Genomic DNA, 21,142 nt, shown 5'->3' on the forward strand with positions numbered 1-21,142 from the left:
CACAGCTAGTTAGAACTTAACGTCCTGAGGGGAAACGGAAACTTTCGTCTCCTTCCCCATCCATCAAGTGCGTGATGCAAAGGTAAACTTGGCAGATGCATCCGGCCGAAGCTCCCCATTAATCTTAATAGCGGCCCTGTAATTAGGAGCGTCTGTGTGAACGGCCACACTCCCATAAATAACTGTGGAGCAGAGGGGCAGTAGACTGAGGAGAGAGAGCAGCTTTTCTCTTAATGACCCACAGACCCACAGAGCCACACGTCAAACACCACCACAATTTATGCCTCCGCTTCATTTACCTGACAAACAAACAATAGCAACGTGTTTCCTCAGAACATAACAACAACAACAGCAACAACATACACAAAAAATAGGTATTAGAATTCACAACAAAACAGAGGTTTGCTGAGAAAACAGTGCTGCCTACAGTGGCACTGGGAAGCCAAGCGTGGCTGATGTGCTTGAGACGCTGCTGTGAGCATTATTTCCAGCGTCAAAAGGAGCCAGGCTGGGGGAGTGGTGGCTGGGCCGACTGAAGAGCAGCCCACAGACAGAGCCAGTGAATCTGCACATCTGCAGGAGCAAAGGGTAGCCGCCGACAACGGAGTGCATGGCTGTTAGCATCAAGCTTGGAGGAGAGCGCATGTATGACTAACTATATTTATTTCTGCTAAGACGTGTCCTAAGACTCCTGAAAGCCTCTTGGGCTCTTCTGCATACACAAACCCTCTCTCACACACACATGCTAATATAATTGACACGCATTTACTCTCTCTCTCTCACACACACACACACACACATACACACCACCCATACATATGCATACAGCATAGAGATACAGAGCAACTGCTGGTAATCTAGCCACTCCGTGTGTCCCTTTGTGGGAGTCTGGGAGGTGGTATCAATTGTTGACTATAGCAATACCATCTCCCTGATGTCATGCCTACATATGGATCAGTTCTTGCTCTCTACACCTCCATCTGGCTCCTTAACCCCAGCATACAATGTTCAAGTTCAAATTGACTGGTATTTAGCAGACGCTTTCATCCAAAGTGGCACTGACTTGAAACAGCGGTTTCAGAGATAAAACTCAGGCAGAGTGACTGTCATGCTGTGACATTACCGCTGCTCCACCGTACCCATTTTCTATTCAGAATCCCAACTGCCATATTATCCTTAAACAGTGAAATACTGTACATTTGGCCAACTTTCCACCTACTACCTACTTGTATGACATCAGTGCCAAGGTAAAAAATACATAAAGAGATAGAGGGTAAAGAGACAGAGAGAGGGAGAGAGAGAGAGAGAATAACTCTGACAGACAGAGGAACAGACGACGGCAATCACTTCTTTTCCCTGAGAACAACATATTGAAAGTGTGCATGTGTCAGTCACTATTTTCGCCCTTTCATTAGAAGATAAAAATGTTCTGCAGTAGTTCTAATTAAATAGATAGCATATTAAAATGACTCACAATATCCTAATAAGAATTAGGACTTCCCTTGTGGTGAGCCACAGTCAATTGCACTGATGCCATCTTTTCTCATCAGCCTGTGTACAATAAATTAGCAAGATGGTAGGAGGAGTTCATTACATGTAAAAGCAAAAAGGAAATTGAATTCAATATATTCTTAACCATCAGCATCACTGAGAGATAACAAGAGATTAACAATCAAGTTTATTTACACCAATATGACATAGGATGTGACTCACAGTGATCACTGAGAGTTAATATTTCAGTTTTACCTTCCTTTGTTTTGTAAATAATCACAGGGAGAGCAAAAGCGAGGTACTCTGGCCTATGACTCATTTAATCCAGGCAGACACTGGGAGATTTTTCTCAATCGTGTACGACATGGCAAGTCAAACTACACGTTTCAATCGCTCTCAATTGTTGTGCTCACACTGCACACTCAAATTGTTCACTTGTTCACACTGACAGACGGCCGGCAAACATTTCTGCCAGAAATCCAATACAATTACACCACAGCTGGAGTGTGGATTGGTACAAGGATACAAGGATACACCCTGATAAAGTTCCCTTGGCCTTTGGAATTAAAATAGCCCCACATTATCACAAACCCTTCACCATATCTCACGATTGGGGTCATGAGATTATCTCTCAATGCAAATCAAACCAGTTATTAGACTAACTGAAATAAAACCATGCCAATCTCTAGGTATGGTGAAGGGTACTTTATCAGGATGCATAAAATAACTGGCCTTAATAAAATAAAATAAACATCTGCCTGCCTCTATGAGAATTTAACATAGGGGTATGTATACTTATGACCCCTGTATTTTAAGGAAGGACATTTATTTATTTACGATACATTATTCATTCACAAACCAAATTGGTGTCCTTAAAGGTTGGATTATTCCTCGTTTATTAAGTTAAGGCATTAAGATCAATTTACAAAAGATTACTTTTTGATTCCTCTTTTTAATCAACTTTAGCATGTGTATGTACAGAGTATGTAAACTTATGAACACAACAGTACATTAAATTAGAGGTTGTGAGCATGCTCAAACGGCACAACAAATCAGATGAGAATCTGGCCAGTTTCTAAAGTTTGTTGGGTCCGACTAAATCAAAGCTAAAATTGGGCCAAAATTACAGGGTGGCAGGTTTTACAATAACGCTATTAATATTCAACAAGCTGCATTACAGACATTAAGTCAGCAATGATGCAGCTTTTGCTTCAATTAATAAATAAGTGGTAGCAGGTAGGTACTAACAGTGAATTTTGTCATGTTTTTGTTAGAGTTGCCATGTTGTGTTCCCTAGTTTGCTTTGCTAACGGTGCTGCACTGTGTATATCTGGAGCCAGAATAAAATTGTCTATGCAAAACAATATTGAGATGAGTAATGAAAATTACTGTATTTGTGAGTAATTTTGCTACTGTCAACTGCCTTCCACACACACACACACACACACACACACAATTCCATGCAGGGAGGCTGTCTCATAATGCATTATAATCCTGGCCTCCACAAAATTGTACAAAAGCTTCAATTTGTAATTTTCTAAGAACAACAGCCTCTTAGAGTGCTCCAATGCCAAGTCTGTAGAGAGGGTTGTCAGCTCGCCAGGTCACTAAGCTCCACTGCAGGAGGAGGCAGATCCCACACTCTCCCGAAGGCAATGACCGCCACAGCATACCCTCCATTTAAATGAGAAACCATGTTGTACAGCATATAAAATTAACAAGTTAAATTAAACAAAGCAAAAAAAGAAAAACTGACCATGCAAACTCTGTTTAGTCTGTCAAACTCTGTCTACTAAACCTTGTTTAATAGCTGGGTTTCGATCCAACTCATTTGCAAATTTGAGGGAATTAAAAAGAAATAGTAAGGATTAGTAAGGAATACTGTATGCTTCCATGTGCTGTATTAAAATGGACACTCTACTGATCAAGAAAGTTGTGAACAGGATACACAGAATAAAATCAAAACAAGTCACATAAAACTCGCTTCAATCATTTAGTCACATTACACCCTATGTAAATCAGAAGAACATATATCCCCCTCTAGCAAACTCATTCCTTATTCGACTTTTGAATTTCCAGCATTCCCGCTCATTCATTTGCATTCAAATGGTCAACATTCACCCTCAAAGGTCAGATGGAAACTCAGATAGAACCAAACTGTTATAAAACCTCCCAACTGGCTCCATCAGTCGTGATAGTGGTGCGTAAATTCTAAAAAATGAGACCAAACTATTTAAAACTATTTTTACGTTCCGTGAACAAAGCACTTCAATCTCAGATCCCTTGTAGCCCGGGTGTTACAGAGGGACAGCTGCAGTAGCCTCAGACCTACTGACCAACCAATGGAGGGCTGTTGCACTAGCCCCCTCTCTCTCTCCTTACGTCTGCCCCAGGCTCAGAGATGTGATAATGACGCCTCAGCCAGATTTAAAAACTCATGTGTATTGATCTTGAGGTGTGCGGAAGAAGGGAAGGGTGAGATACAGTAGGGCGGAGAGTCCCACTGTGCGAGATGCAACCACCTATAGACCAATCGAACTCAATTCAATTATGAGGCGAAGACAAACAAAAGCTGATGTGATTACACTGAGGAAGATGGAGCCAATATCACAGTGTTAGTCAATTAGGCACGAAGAAATGAGGCAGAAAGCAAATTATTGAACCCAGTGTGGTATGGCATACCACATGCTACATCATGTTGCTTTGACCCTTGAAAAGAAAACAAGAGCATCCCACTCCAAGAGAGAGAGAGAGAGAGAGTAAAAAATTAATAACAGAAGGCGTCCTCATATGGCTATTTCACATTCATTATCCATTTAGTGATCCAATACACTTGGTGATGGAGCAAAGTCGAACTTTAAGTCTTACTACAGCTAATTTAATAACCAGGCAAAGTCTATTTGCTACTTTAATGCCACAAGCATGATCCTTAGCACAACCATCGGTGGGTCAACTCAATGCTGCCACAGACCACAAAATCTAGTTCATACACAAGAAGACACTTTGCTCACTGACTGACTTAGTGCTACTGTATACCAATCATTTTAATCAGGGCTCGATAACAAGTTCATGCATGAGACAGTTTGCCCATCATTTGCCTAGTTTGCCCAGCGGATTACACTGAGAATAAGCATGTTTGGCTTGGTAGCTGGCCGTGGTCCTGGGATGCCTATAGCAGAGATATCCTGTGAGTGATGTCTGCTGACACCCCCTATTGATAAAGGTAATATGAGCTTAGAGCTACTAGTAAAATGGAGGAGAAAGGGAAAGAGGTGGAGAGCTCTGTAATGTCAGAGCATATGTTGTGGGGAGAGAGATGGCTGTCAATCAACGCTACAGGCATCTCCCAAACAGTGCTTAAAAAAATATTTAAATTAGTGTTCCTTATATAATATCCATATAATCAGAGCACCATCAGAGCACCTCTCCCTACCCTGCAGGAGATCTACAAGAAAAGAGCACGTACCAGGGCCCAAAGTATTATAAAGGACTCCTCACATCCTGACCATGGACTTTTCAAAACACTGAGGTCAGGCAAACGTCTGCTGCTACAAGACCAGAACAGAGAGACTGAGGAGCTTCTTTCCTCAAGCCATCTGTATCCTGAACACACACAAGATTATATAAACTCCACTTACACTTTTTACACACTTGCACATGGACTGTACACACACTGCACTTTATACTCTCTCTTGCTATTTATTAAAAATATTTCTTCATCCTTCTTTTTTTACACTCGCACAGAAAAAGCTGAACGCCAAACGAAATTTCACTACATGCTATGCATGTTAGTATTTCTATGTATGTGACAAATAAACCTCCTTGTATGTCATAAGAAGCACATTTCCTTTTGCAGATTTTGTTTTCTGTGTGTCCACTTACTCTGGTCATTTATGTCACTTAGCATGGAAGCAGTTACCTGCCGTTTGAGAAGTTGATTTTAGATTGCTTATTACCGGGGACGCTAAAATGACTCCATACAATCGTGATGCTGCCCTCATGCCCACAGCCTCTATGAGACCACATTGTAAAACTGACTGTCTCATTTTACTGCGGTTATGTTTCACCGATGACAAATATCACCTTGTGCAGTGGATTTTAACGCCGTAAATCTGCACATGGTCCGCAGAGAGGAGCCATAAACCACGAGAGGCTTCACTCTCCTTGAATAACAATCACCCAACTGGAGGAGTGTATCTAAACTGGCAGTTCACACTACTATGCCGCTTCTATGCTTACAAAGTCTTTACTTTGTCTTCATATATCAGCTAAATCAGTCACTCAGAAATAACTATAATCACATCAATAATCTCATATATTTCCAAACATCACACGAGAGGAAACAGGCTATTTCATTTTACTAGTGAGTACGTTTACAATGAGTCCTACAGCTTTTCCATCTCATTAACAAAACTGGCATGATCTCTTGACATGTCAGCATCCCAGCTTGTGTTTTGCACCTTTTTGTAGCTATTGCTATTGATTCACAATGTGTCATCCTATCTGCACTGTATAAAACCTGACCCAAAACTGAGTGAAAAAATTGTGTTTGTGTCACCTTCCTTGATAAATACCAAAGGAAATTGGAAATAAGTGGCTGTGAGGGGGCTTTCAGCCTCATGAGAGAGTGCTATTAGTTTAATGGAAGTGCCCTGTGCAACAAGCTCAAATAGGTGCCCATCTTCCTTTGTTTCATAAGCTGGTGAGTAAGTGCTTTTATATTACTGTGCTCTGGTATATGGTCCTCACTCCATACCCAATGCTTTTACTCTAAATCTGCAAAGACCCCAAGAACAACCTGAGACATCGCTCCTATGGTCTACGCAAAGGGGCACACGAGAATAATCAGGTTTAAATTGCCTCTCTTCAGATGGGTCATAGAGTGCACAGACCGGGGCCCTGAAATGAACAAGTGATTAAACTGGGTAATGATGAAAAGCCCCAACACTGCACATGGATGCCAGACACCAGCTCGTTGTGTGTGTGTGTGTGTGTGTGTGTGTGTGTGTGTGTGTGTGTGTGTGCATGGGTTTGTGTGTGTGTGTGTGTGTGTGTGTGTGTGTGTGTGTGTGTGTGTGTGTGTGTGTGTGTGTGTGTGTGTGCATGGGTTTGTGTGTGTGTGTGTGTGTGTGTGTGTGTGTGTGTGTGTGTGTGTGTGCATGGGTTTGTGTGTGTGTGTGTGTGTGTGTGTGTGTGTGTGTGTGTGTGCATGGGTTTGTGTGTGTATGTGTGTGTGTGTGTGTGTGTGTGTGTGTGTGTGTGTGATGTATTCTACGTTCCAACAGAGTGAAATGGGAAGAGGAGAGTGCAAGAGAGATAGAGTGACTGTGAGTGTGTGTGTGTGTGTGTGTGTGTGTGTGTGTGTGTGTGTGTGTGTGTGTGTTTGTATTCTATGCTCCAACAGAGAGCATAGAATCTTTCTATGTCCAGATATGCGCATATATAAGCTCTAGGTAACAATTACTGAACAACACATTTTTGCCTTTCATTTAAAATATTCTTTTTCAGAAACGACTTCCCTGGTGACACTGGGGTGCATTTAAAATAAAATTCATGTTGCATAAATAGAAATATATTTTTTGTCATTCTTTTAGCAGACAGATGGTCACTGTCTGACAGTTACATACTCAACAACCTATTACTGGTCAAAATTGAAGTATAACCCCCTTGAAGTATAATCTGAGCCTTCAAGAGAAATACTACATGCCTTATGACAGAAACTATGGGACCAATTTTGAAAATGGTTTAGTTGAACCATTTTACTCCCCATACCAACAATAGATTTCGTGGCTGCTTTTGTGGAATTCTGTTTTTCTCCATGGTCTGTCTGCAATTCCCCTGAAATAATTTGGTACCCTGTTCACCCTGCTCTCCCATTGTCAGCCTGACATGTACATTACCATAATGCATCTCTCCAACATGACACTGAGGGTAATTGCAATTACAACATCTCTTTTCCCCCTGTCACTTTGTGGCCAAATGGAAACCGACAATAACTCTCACCCACTCCTTCCAGGCTAAGCATCAGGGAGTTTAGCCTCCAATTGGAGGGGATATATAAAGGTTTAGGGGTTTTGTGTTGTGTCATCCTCAGTCTTCTTGGGCAAATTTACACTGCCTCCTCTGTCAGCACTGTGACAGACAACCGGACTGCGAGACTAGGTGCGGCCGATTGTGTGTGTGAGTGGGCGCTTTGTCACACTCGGCCGCCCCCTACCTCATCAATTCTGTCTTGTCTGGGCTGGGACATTTTTTCCATCCATCTACAGCCGTTATCTATCTCTGAGCATCAATAGATGTCCATCAGGCTGGTGGCCTCTGTCGCGCTCTTCCTTTGAGAAAGGACAGAGTGTGTGTGTGTGTGTGTGTGTGTGTGTGTGTGTGTGTGTGTGTGTGTGTGTGTGTGTGTCTGTGTGTGTGTGTGTGCTGTTCACTGCATCTAGATACTGACCCAGGCCCCATCATGGCTGATTCAAGATCACCTCTTCATAAATGCGTGAAAGATGAAGATAAGCAAGATGAACAGAGAAAGAAAGACAGAAACAGATAAAGATTTGTTTGATTAGCATTGGTCCATATGCTAATACACATGGACTTCTCCCATGGTACAAAAATAAAACATCTCTTGTTAGGTATTATTTGAAATATCACGTACCCACAGCAGGATCTAAGCTCAGCCAACTGGAAACAAAAACTGATTCAATCACTGCTAATAGAAATAGAATGACAAAGAAGGCAGCTCAGTAAGGAGGGCTGTAAGAGTACAGCAATAACATCACACCAAGTTATTTCCCCTCTTGTAATAACAAAAGGCCCCAGCCCAAGAAGATCTTATTTACTCTTTTTTTCTGTCCCTGTGGCTGCGAAACTTCTGCGCGCCTGAGTCAGAAAATTTGTGACATGCGGATTTAGCCTGATCCGCAGGACTGTTCCCATTCTTCCGCTGCCACTGTGGATCAGCCTCTGCTGCCAGCCCGCGGTTTGTTTCCTGTCCTAGCTCATCTCGTTGGAGCTGCCGCCTGCTCTGCCATCAGCGCCGCGCCGTCCCTGTTAACTCTCCACTAAGCTGTAAACTCTCATCAAACTTGTTTGTCACAGATGACAGCTGCCTTTTACAGTTCGGTCTGCACTGAAAATGAGTCAACTGGTAAAAGGACAGCATCCCAGATCACAGAACTGGCTGCTAAGGGAGAGGGAGGAAACATCTCTGTCAAATGGTCCCTCTGCGGCATATGGTATCAGCCTCTTCACTGAAGGACTCGAAAAAGGGAGCTGACCTTTGAGAGATGTTGGGAGCAAAACAACGGAGCCGAGATGTCCTTGGAATAAATTATACCTGTGGAATGGACCCCTCTTGATGTCAACCCCATAACACCCTGACAGGACGGGTCACGCTTGAAAGACGGCCTTTCGCCGCAGCAGGAGACATTTTGAGGCTGAGTGAGAATTAAGTGGAGGTCATGAAGGAGGACAGGACCCTGATGTAAGGTCCGCCCTGATATGTGTGTCTGTCATTACTGCAGCATCTCGCTGCTGCTTCAGCAGTAATGGAGTGACTGGCTCCGTGCAGGAAGGGGCCAGGCCAAGGGCAACCACATGCAAACAAGATGAAACAAATGGGAGTGAAGCAATTACACGACCCAATAAATGAACTCCAGCCATTCATCCCTAAGTACTGCAAATGCATCTCGGCAGCTGTAACCTGAAACTGAACACAAACCTTGTCTCTGACTGCAGCAGAGATGCCAAACCACAACCTGGACATGACCACAGGACAGCGTGATATAACACCATGTTAAGTGGGGTGATGTAGTGGGAAGAGAGAAAAAAGGCTAGGTAGGAAAATGGAGTAGGTATTAAGTCTAATTGCTGTTATTTTAGCCACACGGACTATAATGTGGATAATTGCCATGCTAACAGGAGCGGATGCATTAGCCATAGTGCACGCATGTGTAGACCTTAGGCACATATAGCATTAGAAACAAGAATTCAAACTCCCATCCCTGGCGCATATGTGGCACTGCTAGTGCTTGCTTGGAGGAGTATGCAGATCCACCAGAGGAAATGGATCAAAGCAATAAAAGCACACTTGATCATGCACTGGCTTCTCTAATTAAACTCATCCCCACAAACATATGAGCCAATTGTCATTGCAAATTATCACTAATACTGTGCAAAAACTCGTTTACATAAACCCACAAGAGTAAAGCGCAGCACAGCAGAGCTACAGTGGTGTGTGCACAGACAAAGATTCACTCTTAGGTTCCACACAAGCAATGCATGAACGTCACACGCATTGTGATTCTGCGTACCAGTAAAATGTAGAGAGTTTGAACCCTGATATAATGCATTTCCATCTCTGAAGTTCAATATTGTCATGGTCTCAGGGTATATGGTCTGTTTAAAGAACAAACATTTTGTGCTATTTCAATATTCTATTAATTTTCATACTGTGTAGGTTCTCAAGGTTTCAAGTTCTCACAATATTTTAACATGGTTAAAAACTGTATGTGACACCAAAGTTCCTCTTTCAGGGTTTAAGTCTAATAGACAAATTGATGGCCGATCCTAAATGAACAACAGATTATTTCATCAAATATATATGCATAGATCATAATAAATAAGTTAAATAAGACAAGAAAGTGTCTGATAGGGAAAATAAAAAGACCTGATAGTTTATTGTCTCCTATGTGCCATTATGTCAGTTACAGTTAAGTTCATTACCATACCTTGTATGCAATTGAGCATTGTAGGTTGTACAACCTTAGTACAATGACTACTTGACCTCTAAGTCATAAGTGTGGCCTACTGATATGAAACTGGTGCAGAAGTAAGAAGTGTTTCTCACATACAGTATGAGCACAAGTGAAAACATTGACCCCTTTATTTACCTACTGCATGCACATTGTGTGGCAGATCATTTTTCATTAGTTGCCCCCTTCATTGCAGTATTACAGTAGTATAAGAGCCCAGAATTTCCTATATTACATGTCCGATTAACTATCGATTGCCTCTTTAACACTGACGCACGCACCCTATGTGCGCAGCTCTTGCAGACCCTTGAAAACTGACTGTTTCTATTCCGTAATAAGTTTGTGTCTTATCTTGTCTTATCAGCTTGTAAGACTTGACATCATTTAATACGTCTAAGGACATGTAATGTGCAGTTTTCCTGATTGCTGTTGTAATAAACAAATAAAGTGAATGTGGACAGCCTACCTGCTCTCCTGCTTCGTGTGACTTCATCAGGTGTTTCTCCTTGTACAGTGACCACAAGCCAACGTTTGGCAAAAATATAAGTGCCACCATAAAAAGGAAAGCCATTTGCAAGACACGCTTCTGTCGTCTCTTCATTTTGTGGGATCACCTCTGACACAGATGTTATACAGGCTACTGTGGAGTCCGTGTGTGGCAAGACTGTAGAGGTGAAATGACTCAGGGGGAAAACGACGTTACTCTACCTCCCTCTGTAACGGCAGGTAAACTTTAACCTACAAAAATAACAAAAGAAGAAGCCGCGTTATCGCACTGTTGAATGCATGTTACACACCTGAAGAGTTGGCAGCAGTTAACCTCAATATTCAGGCAAACGCGCATACTTACTGACACGCCGACAAACCAAACACGACTGATATTGCATGCTTCATACGGACGACGAGGAGCACTAACCGAATTATTTTAGGACGATGGTAATTTACAGTATGCTAATCAGCAGCAGCGCGAAAACATCCACATGGCATGACATACAATGGAAACAACATGAATTGGCAAATAACGATTCTATGAACGACAACAATGAAACTGGATGTATGATGAGGTACTCACTGTTGAGGTGTATTTTCATGTTGAAACAACAGAGATGCATCTGTTTTGGAACCTCTAGCGTGCTTGAAGTCCGACTTCCATTTCCGACTGAAATAAAGACATTTTAGGGAGCGATACTAAAACAAAATCTTTAACGGCTTTATCTCCAGCAACGCATGCGTGTGGGAATTCGTCTTGATCTCGCGCTCCTCAAAAACGACTGAGAGAAAACCTTGGCGAACTGCATGTCTCCCTCATAGGGGATATAGAACACACACTCTCTCTCTTCCACTCCCGCTCCCTCTCCCTGTTTCGGCTTTCTTGAATCTCTCACACTTCTTCGGGATTCAGATCTTGCGCTTATGGACCACGCGCACTGCGCAATAAGGGAAAAGAATCCCACAATAGTTTAGTCAGTGTTAAGACATCCACGACATGTCACCGCAGTTAGCTAATATTCTAAAATCATTAGTCAAAATTACCGTGGATCATTCCGAGAGAGAGCGACGTAAAATACTATGCTAATGGATAGCAGGCTGAGCTCCAAAAGCTGGATGTTTTTTTCTTCTTCTTTCAATCTTCTTCTTCCTGTTTGCTTCAGAAACGATCACAATCAACTCGGATATTTTCGATGAGGTACAAAGGTTAGGATGAAAGAGGGGGAAAGTGGAAGTGGAACACAACTTTGCATGATTGACTAGTGATTCATCTCAGCTCAATTGCATAAACTTCTTTCGCATAAAAAAATCCTTAACCTAAAACACGATGATGATACGCTGCTTTGATTTTTTCTATGCTTTCCTTTTTGTTTGATGGGACATTATTATCTTATACCGGTTTGTAAAGCTCTGAAGCCTATCAGTGCGCAATATGCAAAGAGTTGCCTACAGCTTAGCATCATGTAGGCCTATGTGTCGCAATCCAGCTGTGGCCTTTGGTAAACTTTCTAAATGTACACATGGATAATTTATTGCAGAAAGTGGTATATTTAGGTCTGACATGTTTATCGTTTTATTTCTTTTTCTTCGTCACCAATAGAGGGTGCTCCATTAACAGACCGCAGTCTCAAATCTCAAATTAGCTCCTGTTCTATTGTAAAAAAATGAAACAACGGTAAATGAAAACAGAATAAAAACAGATGTGCGACCCCTCCCCTTCAGCTCATCCAAGGTGGTGACCCTGTTTTCCATCCTTATCTGAAAAGCAAAGAGCCATTATGTTCAGTTGAAGTGATAGGGGGAAATCACAACAAATCTCTCAACATTTTCTGAAATGACAGCTTTGCCATAAAACCAGTTAAGAATAAAATGAAACATCTTGACCTCCACTCTAAGCTTCAACCATTCAAAAAGATGGACTACGGCAAAACATGCATCAAGGCTTTATGAAACCTGCCGTAAATGGACTTTTGGTCAGCTGACATCATACCAGTATCCACAGTCGTATGGAACCTATGGGAACACAAGAACATTTATTAAATGAAACAATCACATGAATAGTCTTGCCTGCGTGTATTAGAAAAGCTGTATTAGAATCTACAACAGTGAACTACTGCTTCTAGATTGACTGCAGTTGTTTAGGCCCCACTATTGAATAGAAGAACAGTAGTTATTTAACAACCCGGTAGATTCCTCACTGTTTTAGAGTGCCCTATGAAAATAGGCTTTAGGTTTGACCGTGTAACCAACTAAGTCAAATCAGCACCATGGACAGCAGCACGGTGTTTGTGAGCCTTTACACCAATTCAGCACCACAGACAGTGACACATGTCTTCTGCAGCATGACACACAGTACATATTGCGCCATTCATTTGTTTACCATTCATGGTTACATGATTTTATGCTGTGTGAAAAAGGTACAGTAAACAGTGTCTGGAAATCAATATGGAAAAAGGAAAAATGTAAACCCTTTCTCTCACCATCTGCTCAGTGATTTAACTACACACATAAATAGAAAGCAAATATCAAATACTGGTTTATTGTAAATCAAAGTGTCCCAGAAGAGTTAACTAGAACTTAAGAATTACTGTGATAATAAGGGATACATCTCACTGAGACATGGATGTCTTTGTATGGAGTTAGGCTGAACTACTACCCAGAGACCTCTACCAACTGCATTCAATAGCACAACCCTCCTGTTGTGTTCGCAGTCAAATTTGTCCGATTGACAATCCTTTTTCTCTCAAAAAAGTTGTTAATTTATTCTGACTATCATGAGGCTTTGTTAACACAGGGCATCTGAACACACAAAGCAAATTTTGATAATTTTCATAACAATTTGGGTGTTTTATTTAACTTTAGAACACCTATTGTGTTCCCGGTCAAAAATGACTGGCCATTAGAAATGAATAGGTGAAAAAATGGTCAGTGTATAAATTTGAGTCCAGGATCATACCTGTTGATCAGATGGACTGTTTCTGTGCTTCTGTACATTCACACATTCTATGCCAGCCCCAACTGGAACCTTAACCTTATTCCAGTCCTTGCGCAGTAATATGAAAGACGTAAATTAGAAGCACAAAGCCCATTTTCCTTGACAGCGGTCTGTTATACTTAGCAACGGTCTGTTATGTAAGGGATAATGTATAGTCAGTCATTATTGGGAAAATAAGTCCCGACAGGGCGAACCAGACCACGACGCGCAGCAGAGTGTTCTATAGGCTGCATCAGAGCCTACTTGCCTTGTGAAGAGCCGTGTAATAATGAGAATTAGCAGACCACCGAACGTTGGGAAGGCCCATTCAAGTGAATGGAGCATTCTGCAGCACTCTGAAGAGCCGTGTAATAGTCATAATGCAGCGGTCATTTTTGACCGGGAACACAAAACTAGTGAACATAAAACAAACACAACCGGAGGGTTAAAGCTTGAGTGCCTTCTGTCTACCCGTGGTTCTGATTCCTCACTGTCCCTAACTGACATTCTGAACCACCTCGCATGCGTTCCTGACCAACGTTCTGAACCACCTCACATGCGTTCCTCACCTCTCTCACTGACGTCTATAACATACAGATACCTTGTTTAAAGAAAATAAAGTCCACCAAAATACTTTTTTTCACTCTTCGTTATCACAAAGATTAACCAAGATTTGCCTCTCTGAAAGATATTTGAAAGGGACAGGAGAGAGTGTCCATTCTAATTCCTCATTCAGTTCATCACTACAGGTTAACCGCAGTAGGGTGTAGGGGGGGAGTAATATATTACCTTTACAAGGTGAGAACATGCAATACATTTTTGATCACTCAAGGGTGTCCTGTCAATTGAAAAAGCAGAGAAGCAATTAATACGTTTTGATCCTGGTGATAGGCCTACCATAATCAGTTATAGAAAACCTTTTGTAATTTGTTCGGTCTATGAAAGGTTTTTTTCTCTCTCTCTCTCTCTCTCTCTCTCTCTCTCTCTCTCTCTCTCTCTCTCTCTTACTTAAGAGGAACCTTACATTGTAGCCCCGTTATCAGTGTGAGGTCTCACCTCAGCGTGTAGACACTCAAGGGATCATTCGGTACGTGTCTGAGCATGATGAAATCTCCTCAGACTCAAATCTCCTGGTTATCAGAGTCACCGGCTCATTCTTCTGCTTCAAATGCTACTCTCGGCAGCTTTGAGAGTCAGTATTAATGAAGAGCCAAACAAGTTAAAGGCAAGCAGAAAGCAATGAAGGATTTTCAATTGCACTGTTATTGGAGTTTTTTTTTTTTAATTTACATTAAGGTACTTGTAAACTCTTGCATAAAATGTTAAGAATTTTGGTTTTCAGCTGTGTCAGTTATCCCTTATAAAGTGATATGGCAGTCATCATAGGGGCCTGCAACAACAAAGCAGATCTAAAAGAGACCTTGAATAGTCTCATTTGTCTCAACAATGATAGCAAATTGTGTGTGTGTGTGTGTGTGGGGGGGGGGGGGGGGGGGCAGTCTCACCACAAATGCGTGAAGGGGAATCAACTGTTGGTGTGGTGATTTATAAGAAGATACAGAGAACTGTCCCTGAGGGCATATGAGACAACAGTCTGCCAGACGACAGTTTACAGGGTCACACCAGTCATCTGTCAACATCAGCTCCTCACATTTCACAGCGATCGAGAACTTGGACTGATAACAGAACCAATGCTGTCACTTGCATTCAGATGTCTACTGCTGATGGACTGTCAAGCTGAAATGCAGCTAATGTTCTTCAGCCATGTTTACCGAAGACGGCATAGACAGGCACAATGAGGAGTTTTAATTAGAGTGCCACGAAGCTAAATGTCATGCCGCGGGCTAATTGTGAAATGTGACAAGTGGGCATTCATCTGAAAAGGAACCACATAAATTGTTTGCCTGAGGGAGCACATTTATTTGAAGTGTTTACAGAAGTGTACTGCCTCAGATGGATTTCAGACATTTTCATGTGTAGCCACAGATTAAAAAGTAGTGGTGCATAAAGTAAAAACGCACACACACACACACACACACACACACACACACACACACACACACACACACACACACACACACACACACACACACACACACACAGAGGCAGACACACACACACGTGTTGAAGTCTCATCTGTGACCTTTCACATTAGATTGCCTAAACTGTATTTCTATTACAGTATTTGCTGTTTCTGTCATGAACTGTATTATTGTATATGTATATGAATCATCGTATCACTCAGCAATTAATTAGTTCACTTTGTTTGACTTGGTTACAATTAATTACAGTGGGGAATGAACTGGCAACCAATCAATACAGTGAAGCGGTCAATAACCAAATGAAATGCTTATGTTTATTATGAGGAAAATTCCCTATCACGGCAGTTAAAGTAATTGAGGGGTAAAGGGGGGGGGGGGGGGGGGTATCCATAAAATAATCCCATAAAAAACATGTACACAATCAGTTACACATACACACACACACACACATACACACACATTACAATAATACATTATGTCAAAATGGGACAGGAGTATATCAGATGATTTAAAAAAACACACACACATTTTCACAGCTTCACCATTAGCCTGATTTTAAGGTCACACACACTGAGAGTGCTTATAGCCAAGGTGGGTTTTGATTCAGCCTGTTCTCCACGGTGCTGCAGTGGAGCTTGGGAGAATAGGGCTCTTCCTCTTAATCCCTCTTGACTGGAAACATGGATTTACTCTCATGCTTGTTAGCTGGACACAGGTCCTCCACACACCGGTGTTCCGTGGTTCACACCACATTGAGAAATTTCACATCGACAATTTACTGCCAATAAGTCCCAGCTGTACTCCCACACTTACCAATGGTACCTTGGCAAATGTATTGCATACATATACATTTACATTATACATAAGGAGACTCTTTCTTACATTTTCCGTGTTTTCAAATGCACGTAATGTAAGTCTGTCTGTTATGTAAATGCTGTCAATATGAAAGGGTGGAATCAAATAAAAATTCAAATCAAATATCAAACCATTCCTACAGTGGAATGCTAATATCCACAGTTGAATGTCCCCCTTTCATTGCTTGTGAGTCTAAACGCTTCAGCTTTGAGATGAAGCCAGCAGACGTTGTTCGGCATAAATCATAATTACGCAAATCCTCCGAGAGTACAGGTTGACCGAGGAGAGATGAAAGCCATGGATAAACCTCACCAGTTGCCATTCAAATCAATGCTGCAGCAGCCTGCATCCACTGTGATAAGGGAGAGAGGACACTGCACAGCCCTCCAGAGCATGGAGAAAATAACTCTCCGCTTTGGGCCCCGGTCAAAGTCGCTTCTCTCCCCTGTCTTTGAACCCCCCACCCCCCATACCCACCCAGTCTTCAGTCAGTGATCTTAAACCTCAAATCGCCAGCCAAAAAAAGGGGGATGGGGCGCTGAGGTCATCCGTCTGTAGTGGCAGCCATCAAAGTAAGCAGCAGGCATGGATTCAAGGCGAGTGCTGGGACAAATACCAATCACCGTCTCTGATAAGTATAAGTATAAATACTTTTTTGATCCCGTGAGGGAAATTTGGTCTCTGCATTTAACCCAATCGGTAAATTAGTGAAACACAAACAGCACACAGTGAGGTGAAGCACACACTAATCCCGGCGCAGTGAGCTGCCTGCTACAGTAGTGAGGGGTTAGGTGCCTTGCTCAAGGGCACTTCAGCTCGAACCGGCAACCCTCCGGTTACAAGTCCAGAGTGCTAACCAGTGGGCCACGACTGCCCTATGATATGAGTTACTGCTCTCTTATAACAGAAAACAGGAAAGCCATCCATTACCTACAGATCCAGGAAAGAATTTTGACGTATATTTTGCTACCTTTCTCACAGCTCCAGTAGAAAGCAAGAGGTGAGAGAGAGAGCTGTGGTGAAATCAAGGTTGAAGAACCTGCTGTTAATTTAGCCTGCTCTGCTACTGCTGACACAGCAAGATGATCCTAATGCTGTAAGGTCTCAGGATGTGGTTGAATGAACCTACGGCACATTCACCATCTGTGCTGAGAGGCATTCTTAAAATGCAGACTCCCAAGAGGAACAGCAGCCTTACTGTGTGCTCCAATGAGGAACTGATCAATTACAGTGTGTGCATGCCACAAGCTGTCTTCAGACACACCTTGCCAAAAGGCTTTTATTGTTTACCAGTACCCACTGTCTGTTTACTGTAAAACGCAGTCATAACACGAAACTCACAAAAGACAACTTGATTCAGCTGAGTGTCTAACATGTTTTGCTGTGCAGTGGTGACATCCTTATGGCTGATATTTCCAAAGGCTCTCAGAATCTGTGAGAGAGAAAGCAAGAGAGAGATAGGGAGACAGCGAGATAGAGAGAGGGATTGAGCGTTGCATCATTTAACAGCATGGGAAGGCTGCATTTTAAATTCTTTCACGCCATGTGTGTGTATTTCCGTTGAGAGAGATCTTTCCCTCTGGGTTTGCCTGAAGTAAATCCCCACATGGGGTTTCATGTTCTAAATGTGAGGTCTGTACCCCCCCCCACCACCACCCGTAAATAACCACAAGAGATTTAACTGAAAGGAGATTCACTATAGTAGGGAAGTTGCTCTTGTGTGACTGACCAAGTGAGAACGTGCTGTAAGCCTCACATGTGGTGCCTTGCATTAGATATGAGGATTATATTACTCAGGGTTTGGAGTGACTGTGGTCAGATATATTAGATCACAGTTTGATGTAGAATGCGGCTTACCTGGGGCTTCTGATGTCAGCATATTCGGACAGACCCCTTCCTGTCACTTGTCCTTATTAGAGGGGTGTTTCTCTCTGCTTTTATTGCTCCTGATATTGTGTGGCCAGGACGGTCAGAAGCAGGCTGTGAAACAGGGATGGGTTTAATTGTCATGCCAAGGGTCATGCGGAGTCCTTTGGAAAAGCTCAGCAATACCACTTTAACGGCCCTATAAAGAAGAGCAGAGCAAGCAGCAGTAAAGAGGAAAATCCACAACTCCTAAATCACTATTGCCCCCTCCAACATCTTGGCAAATAATCTAAATATATCCCAATGCCAATAAACTTGATCTAATGTGATTCTTTATCGTGAGGAGATTTAAGTGTTATGTGTTATTGGTGCTATCTGGGAAAATGACGAAAACAAAACAATAATGGAGAAGTCCTTCAAGCAAAAAAGAAAAAAACAAAACAACAAAAACGAGAAGAATAAAACAGCATTCCCTTTCTAACTTTAAAGTGATAAACTACTCTGCCAAGGGGATGGCTTTAGAGCACACTAAAGAAAATGAGATGTTGACTTAGTCTTGTTGAACGCTTTAAAGCATCTTTATGCTGTGTGAAAAATTCCTCTCATAAAACAGCCAGTGTCCTCCACTGGAGTACGCACTGAGGATGCACAGTACTTCCTCACCGTCACAGCGGCTCCGTCAGGGACTCTTACGTATTCATGTGCCACTTTACACATGAAAAAAATGTAAAACTTATGTTTAACCGGTGACCATGTTCAATGAATATAATAAGCGTAAAAAATAAATAAATAAATAATTTTGATGGCTGGCCTGCATAGTGTTGGCTGAATATGATAAATGTATAATAGGCTGCACTGAGTATTTTTAGATCTCCATTATTCAGACAAAAGGTGAGGATGGTCTGTGTGGGACAGCCAGTGAGACAGACAGGAGGAGGCGCGCACCAGTGTTTGGGATGAGAACCCTCTGGTCGTGACCCCTCATTTGGAGACTGAAAGTGGAATTTGAATACGCAGGAGTCACTGTGTCGTTTCTCTCTCTGTGAGTGACAGTCTTCTGGGCATTTTCATCTCGACCTGCTCAATTCAACCTCTTTTTTTCCGGCTGAGGCAAATCTATTGAATTTCAATTTTTTCCGTCTTTAGGAAAAAAAGCCTCTAAGGTAGAATATATTTGACATTGACCACATCCGTGAAATAAAATTATATCTATAATAAAGCCTGGGCTTCCTGGTAAGGGCAGGGGTAACTCTGTGTTTTGGAATGTTCCTGATAGAAAGAAAATACTCTTAGGTGAGGGGGATTTAGGTGAGGATTTCAAATATACAGTATGTAGTGAATAGCTTTTGGTCACAAATGCAGTGAACTTGGAGGTGTTGGGTCATGTGTGCGTATGTGTGTGTGACTGAGGTGTTGGGTCATGTGTGTGTGTGTGTGTGTATGTGTGTGTGTGTGTGTGTGAGTGTGTGTGTGTGTGTGTGTATGTGTGTGTGTGTGTGTGTGTGTGGGTGTGTGTGTGTGTGTGTGTTCATGTGTACCTGTGCGTGAAACGACATATAAGAATAAAAGAGCAGAGAGTGGCTGTGGCCAGAGCCATCCCACTGAGTGCTGCCATGATGGAAATGTGAACTGACTACCTGACCTTCTTGTCACTGTAAACAGGTGCAGTGTCACTGTCCTTTGTCCTAGCTGGCTCCAGGCTCATCATATAGACATAACGGGGCTTTCTCCTCTCCTCTCCTCTCCTCCTCTTCCTCATCCTCCTTTCTTCCTTCTCCTCTCCTCCCAGTGAGGCGTCAGTCTAGGTGAGGGTGAGTGCTGCTCTCATTACTCTTCATTAGTAATGGCTGCAGCTCTCCGTGGAGCTCTGAGTCGTGGGGGAAGGAGGCGGGCGGCAGCACCTCTCCTCAGCTCCTCAGCCCTCCAAACCTGAGCTTGATAACGAGCCCATCACTGGGAGACGGTGGAGGAGCAAGCATAGGTCACAGCAGCCACAACACCTTGCATGAGTGGAAAATGCTTCTCTCTTTCTTGCTCTCTCTCTCTCTCGCTCTCTCTGTCTCTCACCCTCTCTCTCATTCTCTTTTTTCTCTTTCCCACACTCCTTTTCCTCTCTGTCTCCCTATCTAACCTTGTTTTTACTTAATAGATCAGTTAAAATACGAATGCACTATCTCCTGTTTTCAGGGGCGGATCTAGAGATTTTTTCCTGGGGTGGCGAAGGGGTGGCATGAGGTTCCAGGAGGGGGGCCATGGACATTATTCAAAACTTAAAATTCTACGGATTTCATTGAATATGTTTTGTTCTCTACACTACATTACAAGAGGTGGGAGGCAAATGGAGATGTAGCTGGCGTTTTGGATGGTGTGGGTCTTAATATTTGAATTTCTTTCTCTGTGTAATCACTATAGGCTACAGTCTGTAGTCTGTACTTAAATTATACAGTGTCAAAAAGCAATTCTAGGGGGGGTTGGAGGTATGTTCCCCCAGAGAAAAAAAAAAAATGACCCCTGAAATGATTTTTTCTAGTTAGTTTTGAGGAAATATGCACACATTTATAAAATAAACCATCAATAGATTTAGGTTATCTGGACAAGATTCTAATGCAGGATTGTTGCAATGATAACCATGACTTTGACTGTCAAAACATTTCCATCTGATTCAATAAAGA

General features: G+C 42.3%; 1 protein-coding gene across 1 annotated transcript in view; it reads right to left on the reverse strand.

Moving 5' to 3' along the window:
* galntl6 (polypeptide N-acetylgalactosaminyltransferase like 6) overlaps nucleotides 1–11,532 on the reverse strand; it is a 159,125-nt gene extending 147,593 nt beyond the window's left edge. The window contains exons 1-2 of the mRNA XM_042084156.1: nucleotides 11,317–11,532; nucleotides 10,711–10,982 (exon numbers count right to left, since the gene is read on the reverse strand). Coding sequence (XP_041940090.1) covers nucleotides 10,711–10,845 — 135 coding nt within the window. The 5' untranslated portion in view covers nucleotides 10,846–10,982; nucleotides 11,317–11,532. The remainder of the gene's footprint in view (nucleotides 1–10,710; nucleotides 10,983–11,316) is intronic.
* Between the last annotated feature and the right edge of the window lie 9,610 nt (nucleotides 11,533–21,142).

Source organism: Alosa sapidissima, chromosome 1 (assembly GCF_018492685.1).
Source record: "Alosa sapidissima isolate fAloSap1 chromosome 1, fAloSap1.pri, whole genome shotgun sequence".
NCBI classification, from domain to species: domain Eukaryota; kingdom Metazoa; phylum Chordata; class Actinopteri; order Clupeiformes; family Clupeidae; genus Alosa; species Alosa sapidissima.